General features: G+C 31.9%; 2 protein-coding genes and 1 pseudogene across 2 annotated transcripts; 2 read left to right on the top strand and 1 right to left on the bottom strand.

Annotated features, from left to right (window-relative positions):
• Positions 1 to 788: 788 nt before the first annotated feature.
• LOC107889737 (glutathione S-transferase U8) lies at positions 789 to 2,023 on the bottom strand. Its single transcript, XM_016814285.2, has 2 exons — positions 1,613 to 2,023; positions 789 to 1,252 (listed from the first exon to the last, which is right to left on the bottom strand). Exons 1-2 carry the CDS (start codon positions 1,925 to 1,927, stop codon positions 914 to 916), a joined length of 654 nt encoding a protein of 217 aa, XP_016669774.1. The 5' UTR covers positions 1,928 to 2,023; the 3' UTR covers positions 789 to 913.
• Positions 2,024 to 6,904: 4,881 nt separating this feature from the next.
• Positions 6,905 to 10,286, top strand: LOC107889736 (rop guanine nucleotide exchange factor 7-like; annotated as a pseudogene).
• A 163-nt stretch (positions 10,287 to 10,449) lies between these two features.
• On the top strand, positions 10,450 to 11,441 carry LOC107889735 (putative lipid-transfer protein DIR1). The gene is made up of 2 exons (XM_016814283.2): positions 10,450 to 11,186; positions 11,269 to 11,441. Exons 1-2 carry the CDS (start codon positions 10,853 to 10,855, stop codon positions 11,283 to 11,285), a joined length of 351 nt encoding a protein of 116 aa, XP_016669772.2. The 5' UTR covers positions 10,450 to 10,852; the 3' UTR covers positions 11,286 to 11,441.
• Positions 11,442 to 11,796: the final 355 nt, after the last annotated feature.

Genomic DNA, 11,796 nt, shown 5'->3' with positions numbered 1-11,796 from the left:
AAAGCATTTTTGTTGTTGGGTGAAGTATTGGTATTGTTTGTAAAGGTTATACGTGTTGTAAGGTTGAATTCTCCGATAGAGTTATTGTTGTGTTTCGATTTTGATGATCGAGAATATCTTTTATGAGATGAAGCCCATATTCACTACATCAATTATTAATACAATAAATAAAGATTGAAAGTGTTATCTCACACAAAAGTATTGTGCTAAGACCAAAAAGGAGACTTTGCCTTTCTCTATAATAAGTGGGAGTATATATACTCCTTAGATAAGTGTCCTCCTTTTAGTGCTTAGGAGTTGTGGGGTTTTCTTTGCACGTTTTAGGATTCGATTCTTAAGTCACATGTTGTTTCAGGAGATTTCCTCAATTTACATGATGATTGATTAGTGTGCTTTATACATTCTAAATGGTATTTAACAGTTGTTGGCAAGGTGATGAGCATTGAATATCATTAGCATGTAGATATCGACCCAATTTTATTGTAATAGTGTGTTTACAATCAATTTATTTAAGTAAAATGACATAATATTTTAACACAACTTATTTTTAAAACCTTTGATTATATAACATATACACATCGACATTTTTCTACAATTGAACAATTTTCTTTTTTGCAAGTTAAAAAATATATATAATATTCATTAAACTGTAAAAAAAAAACTTTAAAAAGGCATTAATATGTTTTAAAAAATAATCACATAATATTATTCGATGAAATTAATGAAAGAAGTTGGCATAAGCACTCAAAAATACAATTGGAAAAATGGAGTATCTAGAAATGATGAAATAATAAATAAAAGGACCTTTTATTTAAGATAGTGTTAATTTATTGTTGGCTCAAAACAAGATCAAGCAGTACGTCCAAACATATACGAAGATTACAGACAAAACGAGGTAATAAAAAGGTGTCAATCATTGGGAAAGACTAGCTTTGACAAAGGATAATAGTTTGTCTGTAGAAGGCAAACTTTCTTTAACAACACTGCAACTTATGAAGTCGTCAGTCCATTTAAACAAGTCGGGGAATTTCTCCACTGACAACACCTCCAATCCCGTAGCTTCTTGAATGGTCCTAAGCCAAATGGTAAGAAAGTTGGCAGCAATGTCTACCATTCCGATCGCATCCCCACCAAAGAATCTCTTTCCATTCAGTGCACTTTCAAGCATTTTTAGACACTCACAAGCTTCTTCCACCGCCGTTTCTCGCTCATTCTCAGGGCTAAATGTAGCTTTCCTAACCGCAGGCAAGCACTATATGTACACCACAAAAAGAAGTGAGGCACAAGTGGATAAATTACTGTTTGAAATTTAATATCCGATTATTCTTTAGCCTAAATTTTTTTATAAAAAGACAAAACTCACAAATCCTGATCTCATTTAAAATATAAAATTATTGTTATCATCAAAATAGTTATTTTTTATTATTTTATCACTAAAATAACACAATTCAACTTCATGAGAGACGAAATTAACCTACAGAAGTTTACATGCACCCAAACTTTGAAAGAAAAATACAATATTTTGACTAAAAACTGGCCCAATAAACATGAGAGATTAAACAAATATGATGTTTGAATAAGAAAGATTAAACTAAAAATAAATAAATTTTACCTTGTCATCGATGAACTTGATCCAAAACCGATCGATGGCTTTGTCATAAGGACTTTGTGGTAAAATGGGATTGACTTTCCAAGTTTCCTCGATATATTCAAGTATAACAATAGACTCTACAATTGGTTTCCCTTTGTGGAGAAAAACTGGGACTTTTTTATGAATGGGATTATATTTCAAGAGTAAATCACTCTTGTTCTTTAAGATGTCCTCTTCTATATATTCATATGGAACACCTTTCAAGCTCAAAGCCAGCTCTACCCTGTGGCTGTAAGGGCTTGCCCAGAATCCAAAAACCTGCACTTCTTCGCCCATTATGCTACCTTTGTTCCTCGCTTTGAGGGTGACCTTGGTTTCTTGCTTCTTATAGAGGGAGGATTTGCTAGTTTCATTGGGGACGGAGATATACGCCTGCTTTAGTCAACTTAGTCATCCTTTATCTAATTCAATTGAAAGCCAACTAGTTAGAATCTTCAAGTTATGAACATAATGGAAAGTCAACAAATGACAAAGGTATATGAACATAGACATGGAGGAAAAGTTCAACTCTGAAAATTATATTTGTCTAATAAATGCAGCTCAGTCAAAGCAATATGAACATGATCATGGACAAGGCGAATATTGGATTTTTTTTTTAAAGTATATATAGTCATAGGGTTGAAAATTAAAGCTCATAATTTCAAAATGGTGTTGACATTTATTTATTTAAAGTTATTATGTTTATATTTGTTTAATTAAGTTAAAATAACATATTTGTAAATATATTCACGAACAATATTCATTAATAATAAATAAATATATATTTTAGCTTTTAGATATAAAATAGTTAAATATAAATATTAATAATTATATTATAAATAAAAAAAAGTAAGCACACAAATAATAAAATAATAGTATTAATATATAATAATAAAATAGTAAATGAGTTTTTTTTTTTGGTGAAAGGCAAAAAAGAAAAAGCTAATTAGTTACATATGTTTGAGAAAAAATTTCTAGACTGGTCCAAATCTAAAAAATTCCGAATCCTAAGAGAGGGAATATTAAAAAATTGCAAATCAATTTTAAAAGATAACGTTTCTTTTTTCATGCAATCAGCAATTTCATTTTGTTCTCTAGGAATATAACACAAAACCTATGAATTCTCCTGAGATAGCATACTCTGAATTTACCTTATTAAAGCAGAGTTCGAATTGACAGAGTTACTTCCTTGAATAGTCCGAATGACTTCCAGACTGTCTGAGAGGATTATAACACGATCATGACCTCTTCTTTCAAGGGTATAAATAAATAAATTAAACAAGTTTTATTCGTTTTTAGTTCATTTAATACAGCCTTAAAATCTTATTCATATTTGTTTATTTAAGTTGATAAAAAAACATAAATAAACATTCTGTTGATTTAGAAAAAATATTTTTTATTACTGAATTATGTCATTTAACTCAATATTACTAAAATAATTCGTATGCTTTGTTGACATCAGCTTTTGTGTTGGTTTGAGACTAAATTGGGCCTTGGAGACCTTATTTTTTGTTGGGCTTTTCTTATCCAAGTTCTGGAGTGAAGGGTTGAATCTTTGAGGTAATTAATGTGAAAAATAGAATCAGGCGATGGTGGATTGTTTTGGGTGTTTAATATTTTATTCAAATTTCAAAAGCTTGTTTTCAGCTCAACACAAAGCAATAACTCTAAACAACCCGATTTATGCTTCTAACAGAAAAAGGCTCCCTTTCTTAAATGGCTTGCTTTCAATTTTCAAATATTTGAGAGTTATTTCAAAGAAGACGACCATAAAAAAACAGAGGCTTTAATTTTATTCTACTTTTTGGAAATTTAAAATTTAGTTTACACGTGTTAACTTTCTCTATTTTTTTAATTTAAAATTTTTTATTTCCCATTAAAATTAATATTGAAAAAAACACTCTAGTCCATATTAGACCAACTACTTGGACTGGAAATTTGTTAGAGTATTAATTTGGTGAGAGGTAAAAATTAATTGACCGCAAATCGGTATGAACTGATTAAACCGAACTAAAAAAATTGATTAAATCAATTTCAAAGTGGTAACCAATTGATTCCCAAAACGATTAGTTTGATTAGCTCAAGCAAATAAATTATTAAAAAATATAAAAATTTATTCAATTGTCAATTCAACTAAATTTTTAGCCATGTTCAACCAGTTTGTATTGGTTTGTAGGTCTACCAATTTTTAAAATTTTTAAAATTTTTTAACTTTCAACATTTACAGTTTTTTGTTAATTTGGTCCATAACCTTGGAAAGGATGTATTTTTTTTTAGAAAAATATTTTTTTCTTATTTTAAACAAAAACTATTATGATTTTAAAATATTTAAAACAACATAAAAAATCTTTAAAATTCAAAAATAAAACATAAAAAGGTTGTTTTTAAAAATATTTTAAAATATAAAAAAATTCAAAATTCATTGTTATTTAAACTAGATCGGACCAATTGGATCAAGAATCAATTGAACTGGCAATTGAAAATAGGTTTAACTAGTTTATACCAGACGCGAGTTAATCGATTTTTTCCCTCTCGCATGATCGATGCCCCAATCGATTCCTAGTTTAAATGGCCGGCCTGATCTAGTCAATATAACATTGAATTTTTATTTTAATTTATTTTTTAAACTTTATAGAGTTTTCATTCTTTTCATTATTTTTTTAAAAATATGATTTTTAATTTTTATGTTTTTTTTAAATATGAAAAAATTTAAAATTTTAAGTACATTTAAAAGGTACGGACTAAATTGACAAAAAATGTAAATATGGAGAGCTAAAAAATTATTTTACCTTGGACATCATTAACTTTAACGATAAAATTAGATGGAGAGATGAAGATTTTTAAATAAAAAAAGTATTAGGACTCAATGTCTTAAAATTAAAGTACATAGATTAAATTTTATATTTCAAAAGAATATAAAGACCTTTGGCATATTTAAACCAAAACAAAGACTCCTTACAATTGAAATATAAATATCGAGAAAGGAATTAATGTTGAGTAATTATTTGATACACAAGTTAATTCCATTCACATGAGTCTCAAAGCTATCAATATCTTATTAATCAAGTTGTTAGCTTGGTGTTAAATTCCAGCTTGAATTTGAATTTGATATGGAGCATATTTAAAACATTTTGTTCAAATTTTAAACATGTATGTATTTATTATATAGATAACTTGGACTTAACATATTTTAAAAAATAGTGTTATTAAAATTTAGGATTTATATATATTTTTAATATATTAGGTCTAAATTGTCTATTTGATAGATACACGTATTTAAATTTTGATCCATAGGAATAGACAGTAAAGGGAAATTTTATTTTTTGACCCTCCTAAGAACAATAATTCAATTTAAATCCTTTAAATCTATTATTTAATTTTATCCAAAAAAAATAAAATTTTATAATTTAATCTTAATCTTTAACACAAAATTTCTAAATTTGCTCCTAATTTCAAATATGCTACACGCAAAATTTGAGTACATATTTAATGCTCCATTTCATGATTAAGATGACAAAAGTTGTTAATTAATATGATAGTAATATTTTGAAATTTAGTTGGAATATTTTTAAGTATGAATTTAAAATATACAACCATAATTTGAATGCAATTAACGTTTTTTAGGAAATAAATCCGCTCTTAGTTTTTATGGTTGAGCAAAATTCGATCTAATTCAAAAAAAAATTAAAATTTGAGTTAATTGAATCAAGTAATTCGAGTAAACTCGAATAAGTAATTTGGGTTTTGAGTTAAATTTTACAATTTGAATAATTCGAATAATAGATTGGTGTAAATATCATTTTGGTCCCTATCAAGTTATAAAATGAGCACATTAGTCTCTCTCTCAACAAAAATTACAGAATAATTTAAAATAAATTTTAAAATTCAAAATATTTATAAAAATTCTAAATTTTATATATTTTAAAAAATTATAAAATTTAAAAAAATTCTAAAAAATATATAAAGAAAGTTAAAATTTTAAAATTTTTCTAGAATAACAATTTTGAGAATCTAAATAAGTTAATTAATGATTCAAGTTCATCATACTAAAATATATTTTTTATTTTGCTTTGAAAAAGTTTTCAAATATATATGGTTTCAAATTTATGTGATGTAACATGAAATTAGTTATACTGTAACAAGATTTTAATTTGAGATGTTTAATTTTTTAATTTAACTCGAACGATTTCATTTGATTAGATTCGAATTGACTTGAATTTTATTTCACTTGACTCGATTCGAAAAAAAATTAAATCGAATTAGAATAATAAAATAAAACTCGACAACTTGAAATTTTTTAATTTGAAGTAAGTGGTTATTTTTTTTTAAACATTTGAATTGGTTTCAATTAGGAAGTCAACATCAGGAAACGAAATCTTAAGTTGGAACAACCAACCTTAAGCCTTGCAAGCAAAGTTTGAAAAAAGAGAAAGAAAAAAAGAGCACAGTGAGAAGTGTTTTAAACAGAAGGAAGGAATGATTTAACAATTATGACAACTTCACTTAAACTCCATTGTCAATTTCCCTTATCATTGTCATTGTTAGTTATCTCAATTATGCTTTCATGTCTTCAGTTTGCTCCCAATCCTTAAACCAGTTTTAAGAAACTAAAAGAACATTAAAAAAATGTCCCTAAAATGTCATAGTTTATAAGGAAAATAATAATAATAAAAGGGCTAACACCATATGTCTGCAATCAGTGAACAATGATTTATTTATGAAACAATATATAGCCCTCAGATTTATTTTTCATTTACCTAAGATGTTCCTTAAAACCCTAATTATGTTTATATTATATTTTCTTTAAAAAAAGTGATTTTTATTTTAACTAATCATATATCATGACGCGATTGCCCCTCAAATGGGATCGAGATCCTGTAAAATTACAAAATAATCCCTGATTCCCTCTCTGAAATTACTAAACGCGCCTGCCCTCCATAGTATTCCATTTTGATGTTGCCCAAGAGACAAAGGCATCCTTTTCCATTATCCTTAGTATATCCATCACAATGTGGTTGCCAAAGAACCCACCACTTCTTTCTAGGAATTTTCAGCTCGTAAATTACTTTCCTATACTTCCCAAGCATATAGATACCATGGTTTTGTTTAATACATTGGGACATGGCCATGAAGAGGGTGGTTAAGTAACTTGGAGAACCCGGCAATGGAACAGTTTTTGAAAGCCAAAAATTTGGTGTGTCCTTGGAACTTAACAACTTAATTGAAGGTTTAGAAATTTAAAAAGGCTGTTCTTTTTTTTGCCAAAAAGAGGTTAGATATCATGGATAAATGATAAATCCGTCCCCTACACGACTCCTCATTAACTTACATTTTATCTTTAATTTTCAAACAGAGCCTGGAAAGTTTTAAGATTTGTTTGTTTTGATATGGTTAGAAAATATTAACAGGAAGTAGCTTAAAATTCTGAAAATGGAAAAAAAAAAAAGGGAAATATGAGGAGGTCTTAAATAGTTTTATAGGTGAAGCAAAAGGCTCCCCAGTCATGTCTTTGAGCAGGCCTCAGTAATCATCAATAGCTTGACTCCATATATTTAAGAACATAAAGCTTCTGCCTTTTTTCTGTCACATAAAAAAGATAAAGGAAAAAGAAGGAAAACCCCACACCAAATTTCTCTGCAATTTTTTTTTTGCTTCCACTTTACCCCATTGAAGTAGACATGTTGGCGACCTTATGGATGGAGGAGCTTTCACCAACCAAGAGTAAATAGGCTCTACCAAACAGCAGCAACAACAACAATATCACCAGTTGAAGCTTTGTATGCCTGCGCCAAAGCTAAAAGCTAAGAGCTTTTGGGTTTCAAAATCTTTTAGAAGCTTGTGTTACAAAGCTATAGAGTCCAATGTGTGTTGCTCACAGAGGTTAGAGTATAGTGGTATGATAGTAAATAACTCTCTGTTTTGTCCTTCACCTGGTCCTTTTGAAGAACAGCAAACTGAAATGGAGGGATTGGTTGAGAAAGAAGGAAGCTTTAAAGAGAAAAATGAAAGCTTTAGTGAGAATGGGGTTCAAATGGGAACATTTGCCGAGTTGCTTGAAGACAAGGGTAGGGAAAGTAGTTCAAGTTCTGATTTTTAACATCTGAAACAACCGGGCATGAGGAGGAACACAGTCACAGTAGTTCCGAGGAAGGGTCTGCTTCACCACCTTCATTAGGTTGGCCTGTAAAGGAAAATGCTGGGACAGAAGACTGCACCAGTACTAATTGCAGTGAAGATGGAAAGAAAACCCCATTGGATAATAGGAAATTAGAGAAACAAGGCTGCACAATTTCAGGTATTATTATTGATTATCATATGAATTTGTCTCTCAATTGAATTTCTTTTTTATTGGTTAATAATGGGGGTTTCAGAGATTGAGCTGATGAAGGAAAGATTTGCAAAATTGTTGCTTGGAGAAGATATGTCTGGGTGTGGAAATGGCGTTTGCACAGCCTTGGCTATTTCAAATGCCATCACCAATCTTTGTGGTATGCTGTTTCTTCTATTCTGTTTACCTATGTGGGCATTTGTTTCTGATTTTATGTTGGTCAATTGCTATTGGTTCTCTAGTTTGATGGTTATTTCCTTTTCACTTCCATTTGAAGCTACCTTATTTGGGCAAATATGGAGGTTAGAACCCGTTCCTCCTGAGAAGAAAGCAATGTGGCGTCGAGAGATGGAATGGCTTCTTTCTGTTAGTGATCACATTGTTGAGTTGATACCTTCGTGGCAGACATTCCCGGATGGAAGCAAGCTCGAGGTAAAGCCATCAATACTTTTCCCCCATGAACTTCTCCCATGTTTTCTAAATGTGACATTAGGACAGTTTTTGAGTTCTAGGGAACATGTTGTATCCAATGAAAGATTTTTAGTTTAGAATGCCATATCTAGTTTCTGGCAATTCAAATCAAATGCTATTGGTAATGAGAGCTCTCTAAGCAACTTGTATAGTTTTATAATCATGAAAAAAGGTTTTATAATTATATAGTCTAATTCGAATTCATGACTGGTTTTTGTTGTGATTTCAGGTCATGACTTGCAGACCTCGTTCGGATCTTTACATTAATCTCCCGGCTTTAAGAAAATTGGACAACATGCTACTCGTGAGATCCATTAACTCTATAACAATGTGGTTACTATTCTGTTGAGAGCTGTATTTTTAATGTAACAATCATTTTTACAGGAGATATTAGATACTTTCACCGATACAGAGTTCTGGTATGTTGATCAAGGGATTCTAGCCCCAGAGGCTGATGGATCCACCTCGTTCCGAAAAGCTTTTCAACGTCAAGAGGAAAAATGGTGGCTTCCTGTGTCTCGAGTGCCACCGGGGGGACTCCATGAAAATTCAAGGAAGCAGTTGCAGCACAAACGTGATTGCACAAACCAGATCCTAAAAGCTGCCATGGCAATCAATAGTATTACTCTAGCTGACATGGAAGTCCCTGAATCATATTTGGAATCTCTTCCAAAGGTAAAAGACAATGAATAGATACTTGGCATTATGTATTTTAGGAAGTTTTTGTTAAAATTTTGGTACAAATTTGTTTCAGAATAGCCGAACGAGCTTAGGAGATCTCATTTATCGCTATATTTCATCGGATATGTTTACTCCCGATTGCCTTCTTGATTGCCTTGATTTGTCATCCGAGCATCAAGCTATTGAGATTGCTAACCGAGTGGAGGCCTCAATATATTTATGGCGGAAAAAATCAAACTCCAAACCTATTAGCACAAATCGGTCCAGTTCTAAGTCATCATGGGATTTGGTCAAGGACCTAATGATCGATTCTGACAAAAGAGAAATGCTTGCTGATCGAGCAGAGAGCCTCCTGCTTTGCTTGAAGCAGCGATTCCCCGGTCTTCCCCAGACCACTTTAGATATGAGCAAAATTCAGTACAACAAGGTTTGTGTCAATAGTTTGAATTCGAGACTTGTTCTTATGAATGCTTTTAATTACAAAATTCATGCTGATAAATGAACATTATGGTGTTAATTAGGATGTTGGAAAATCCATATTGGAGAGCTACTCGAGAGTTTTGGAAAGTCTTGCATTCAACATTATCGCACGTATTGATGATGTGCTTTATGTGGATGACTTGACCAAGCATTCAGATCAATTCTCTTCACTGTCCAGGATCGGACTTATTGGTCAGAAGAGTCTTTCGGTTCCTTACTCAATGCCCTTCCCCAGCACTCCTTATAGAACAGCTTTTTCAACCCCAAACTTTTCACCAGCACCGCTAGCTACCCCTGCAAAGGGTGATAGATCACCATTTCTTTCAAGCAGCAAAGTTCCTCAGCGTGGGATGGGCGTGACAAAGGTCTTGACAGACTATCTTAATATCGATTTAAGGCCGAAGGAATACAGTAAACGAGGTGAAGGAACAGAATCAGGTTCAACCATAACTCAAGAAGCATCAGTTTCTTTTGAATGTCTAACAGAGGCGGTGAGCTTATCTAAACTGGAGCCAGTTCCTGAGAAAGAGCCCTAATGTTGCACATCATGAATCAATTTTATATCTTTTCTTTTAAGTTTTAAATTTGGTAGGAATTAGAAGATGCTTGAGAATGACAAACATTCACCCTGTTATTGTAAATGATAAATAAGTTGAGTGATTCATGCTTTGTCATGGCATCATTTATGGTCTCAAATTTGATTATAGCTCAATATTTTGAGGATCAAACATAGAATAGAAATTGCCAAACTACCTATTACTTATATACATATACGATATCATAACTTAGGTGGCCTGATGACACTGGTAATAAAGATGGGAGTAGTTGCTTATAAGTTGATTACACGTAGCCACAACAAAAAGTTGCATGATTGGAACACGCACTCTGTTGGGTCGTTGTTGTTAGCAATGGAGTGTGGAGTTCCAGAAATAGCAGCTGAAGTGTCGAAATGTCAAGCTTTTGAGGATTTTACACAGTCGTTGAGATGATTACAGATGGATGAATGCTTTGATATATGATGGGACTGAAACGATTAAAACAACAAATATATAATTCTTAAATCGAAGTGATACAATTATAAAATTGTCTCTCCTTGTAGTGCCACCCCCATTATACCATTAGTGGATGAGGCTACAATTCCATTACATGCTCAAGTTACAGTATAAATACCCCCCCTTCAGAAGAGGCCAATCTGCATTCAGATTTCAGAGTCAGGTTCAGGTTCAGCTGAGGGTTGTTGGATTATTTTCAGATAACAAAAGATGGCAGCTGCAATGAAACTCATCTCTGTTCTGGGATTGATTGTGCTTATTAGCCTGGGAAAGGTGGTTGATGCAGCAGGGGAATGTGGGAAATCAGCTCCTGATAATGAGGCAATGAAGCTAGCCCCATGTGCTGAAGCTGCACAAGACGAGAATGCCCCTGTTTCAGCCAGTTGCTGCGCCCAGGTGAGGAAAATCGGCCAAAGTCCGAAATGTCTCTGTGCCGTTATGCTCTCTAACACTGCTAAAGCATCTGGAATCAAGCCTGAGATTGCCATAACCATCCCTAAACGCTGCAACATAGCCAACCGTCCAGTCGGTTACAGATGTGGAGGTGAGTCTTGATTTCTCTCGTTGCTCCATTTTCACTCCTCCCTTTAGAAAATTTTCTTATGTTATAATTGCTTGTTTTGCAGCATATACACTTCCTTGAATGGAAAATTTGGGAGACATAAAAAGTGCTGGAGCTCACTTGTTGTACCACTTAATATGTAGCTTTAAGCTTGTCTTTGTATGAATAACAGCTTAAAGCATGTTTATATTATCCAATCTTGAAGTTCAATAAAATCATCCATGTTTCTGCTTTTAATTGCCACATTACCCTCTGGATCAAAACTGTTTAAACTAACATGGAAACAAAAACATTCCAATTGCATATCGAACTAAAATATCATTCCTAATAGATACATGTTTGAAAGAGAAATAATATCAAATTCAAGCTGACATTTACAAGGTGATGTTTAAAAGAGTACTTGAATTAAAAAAAAAAAAAAGAGTAAAAAATGTGGTTGCGTAGTTTTTGTCCTGACTTTATCAAGTCTTATTTAACGACCCAGAAGTTTCTTTAACGACCATTGTATGTAAAGCATAAGCATTTGTCCCACCCCACAGATTGATAGAGACTGCTTTTAATTCAAGAGTCGAAATTGAAAGGGCAGTTTGTA

The sequence above is a fragment of the Gossypium hirsutum genome, chromosome A09 (genome assembly GCF_007990345.1).
Source record: "Gossypium hirsutum isolate 1008001.06 chromosome A09, Gossypium_hirsutum_v2.1, whole genome shotgun sequence".
Classification (NCBI taxonomy): domain Eukaryota; kingdom Viridiplantae; phylum Streptophyta; class Magnoliopsida; order Malvales; family Malvaceae; genus Gossypium; species Gossypium hirsutum.
Note: the sequence above shows the minus strand (reverse complement) of the source record. Positions and strands in the feature narration are given on the sequence as shown.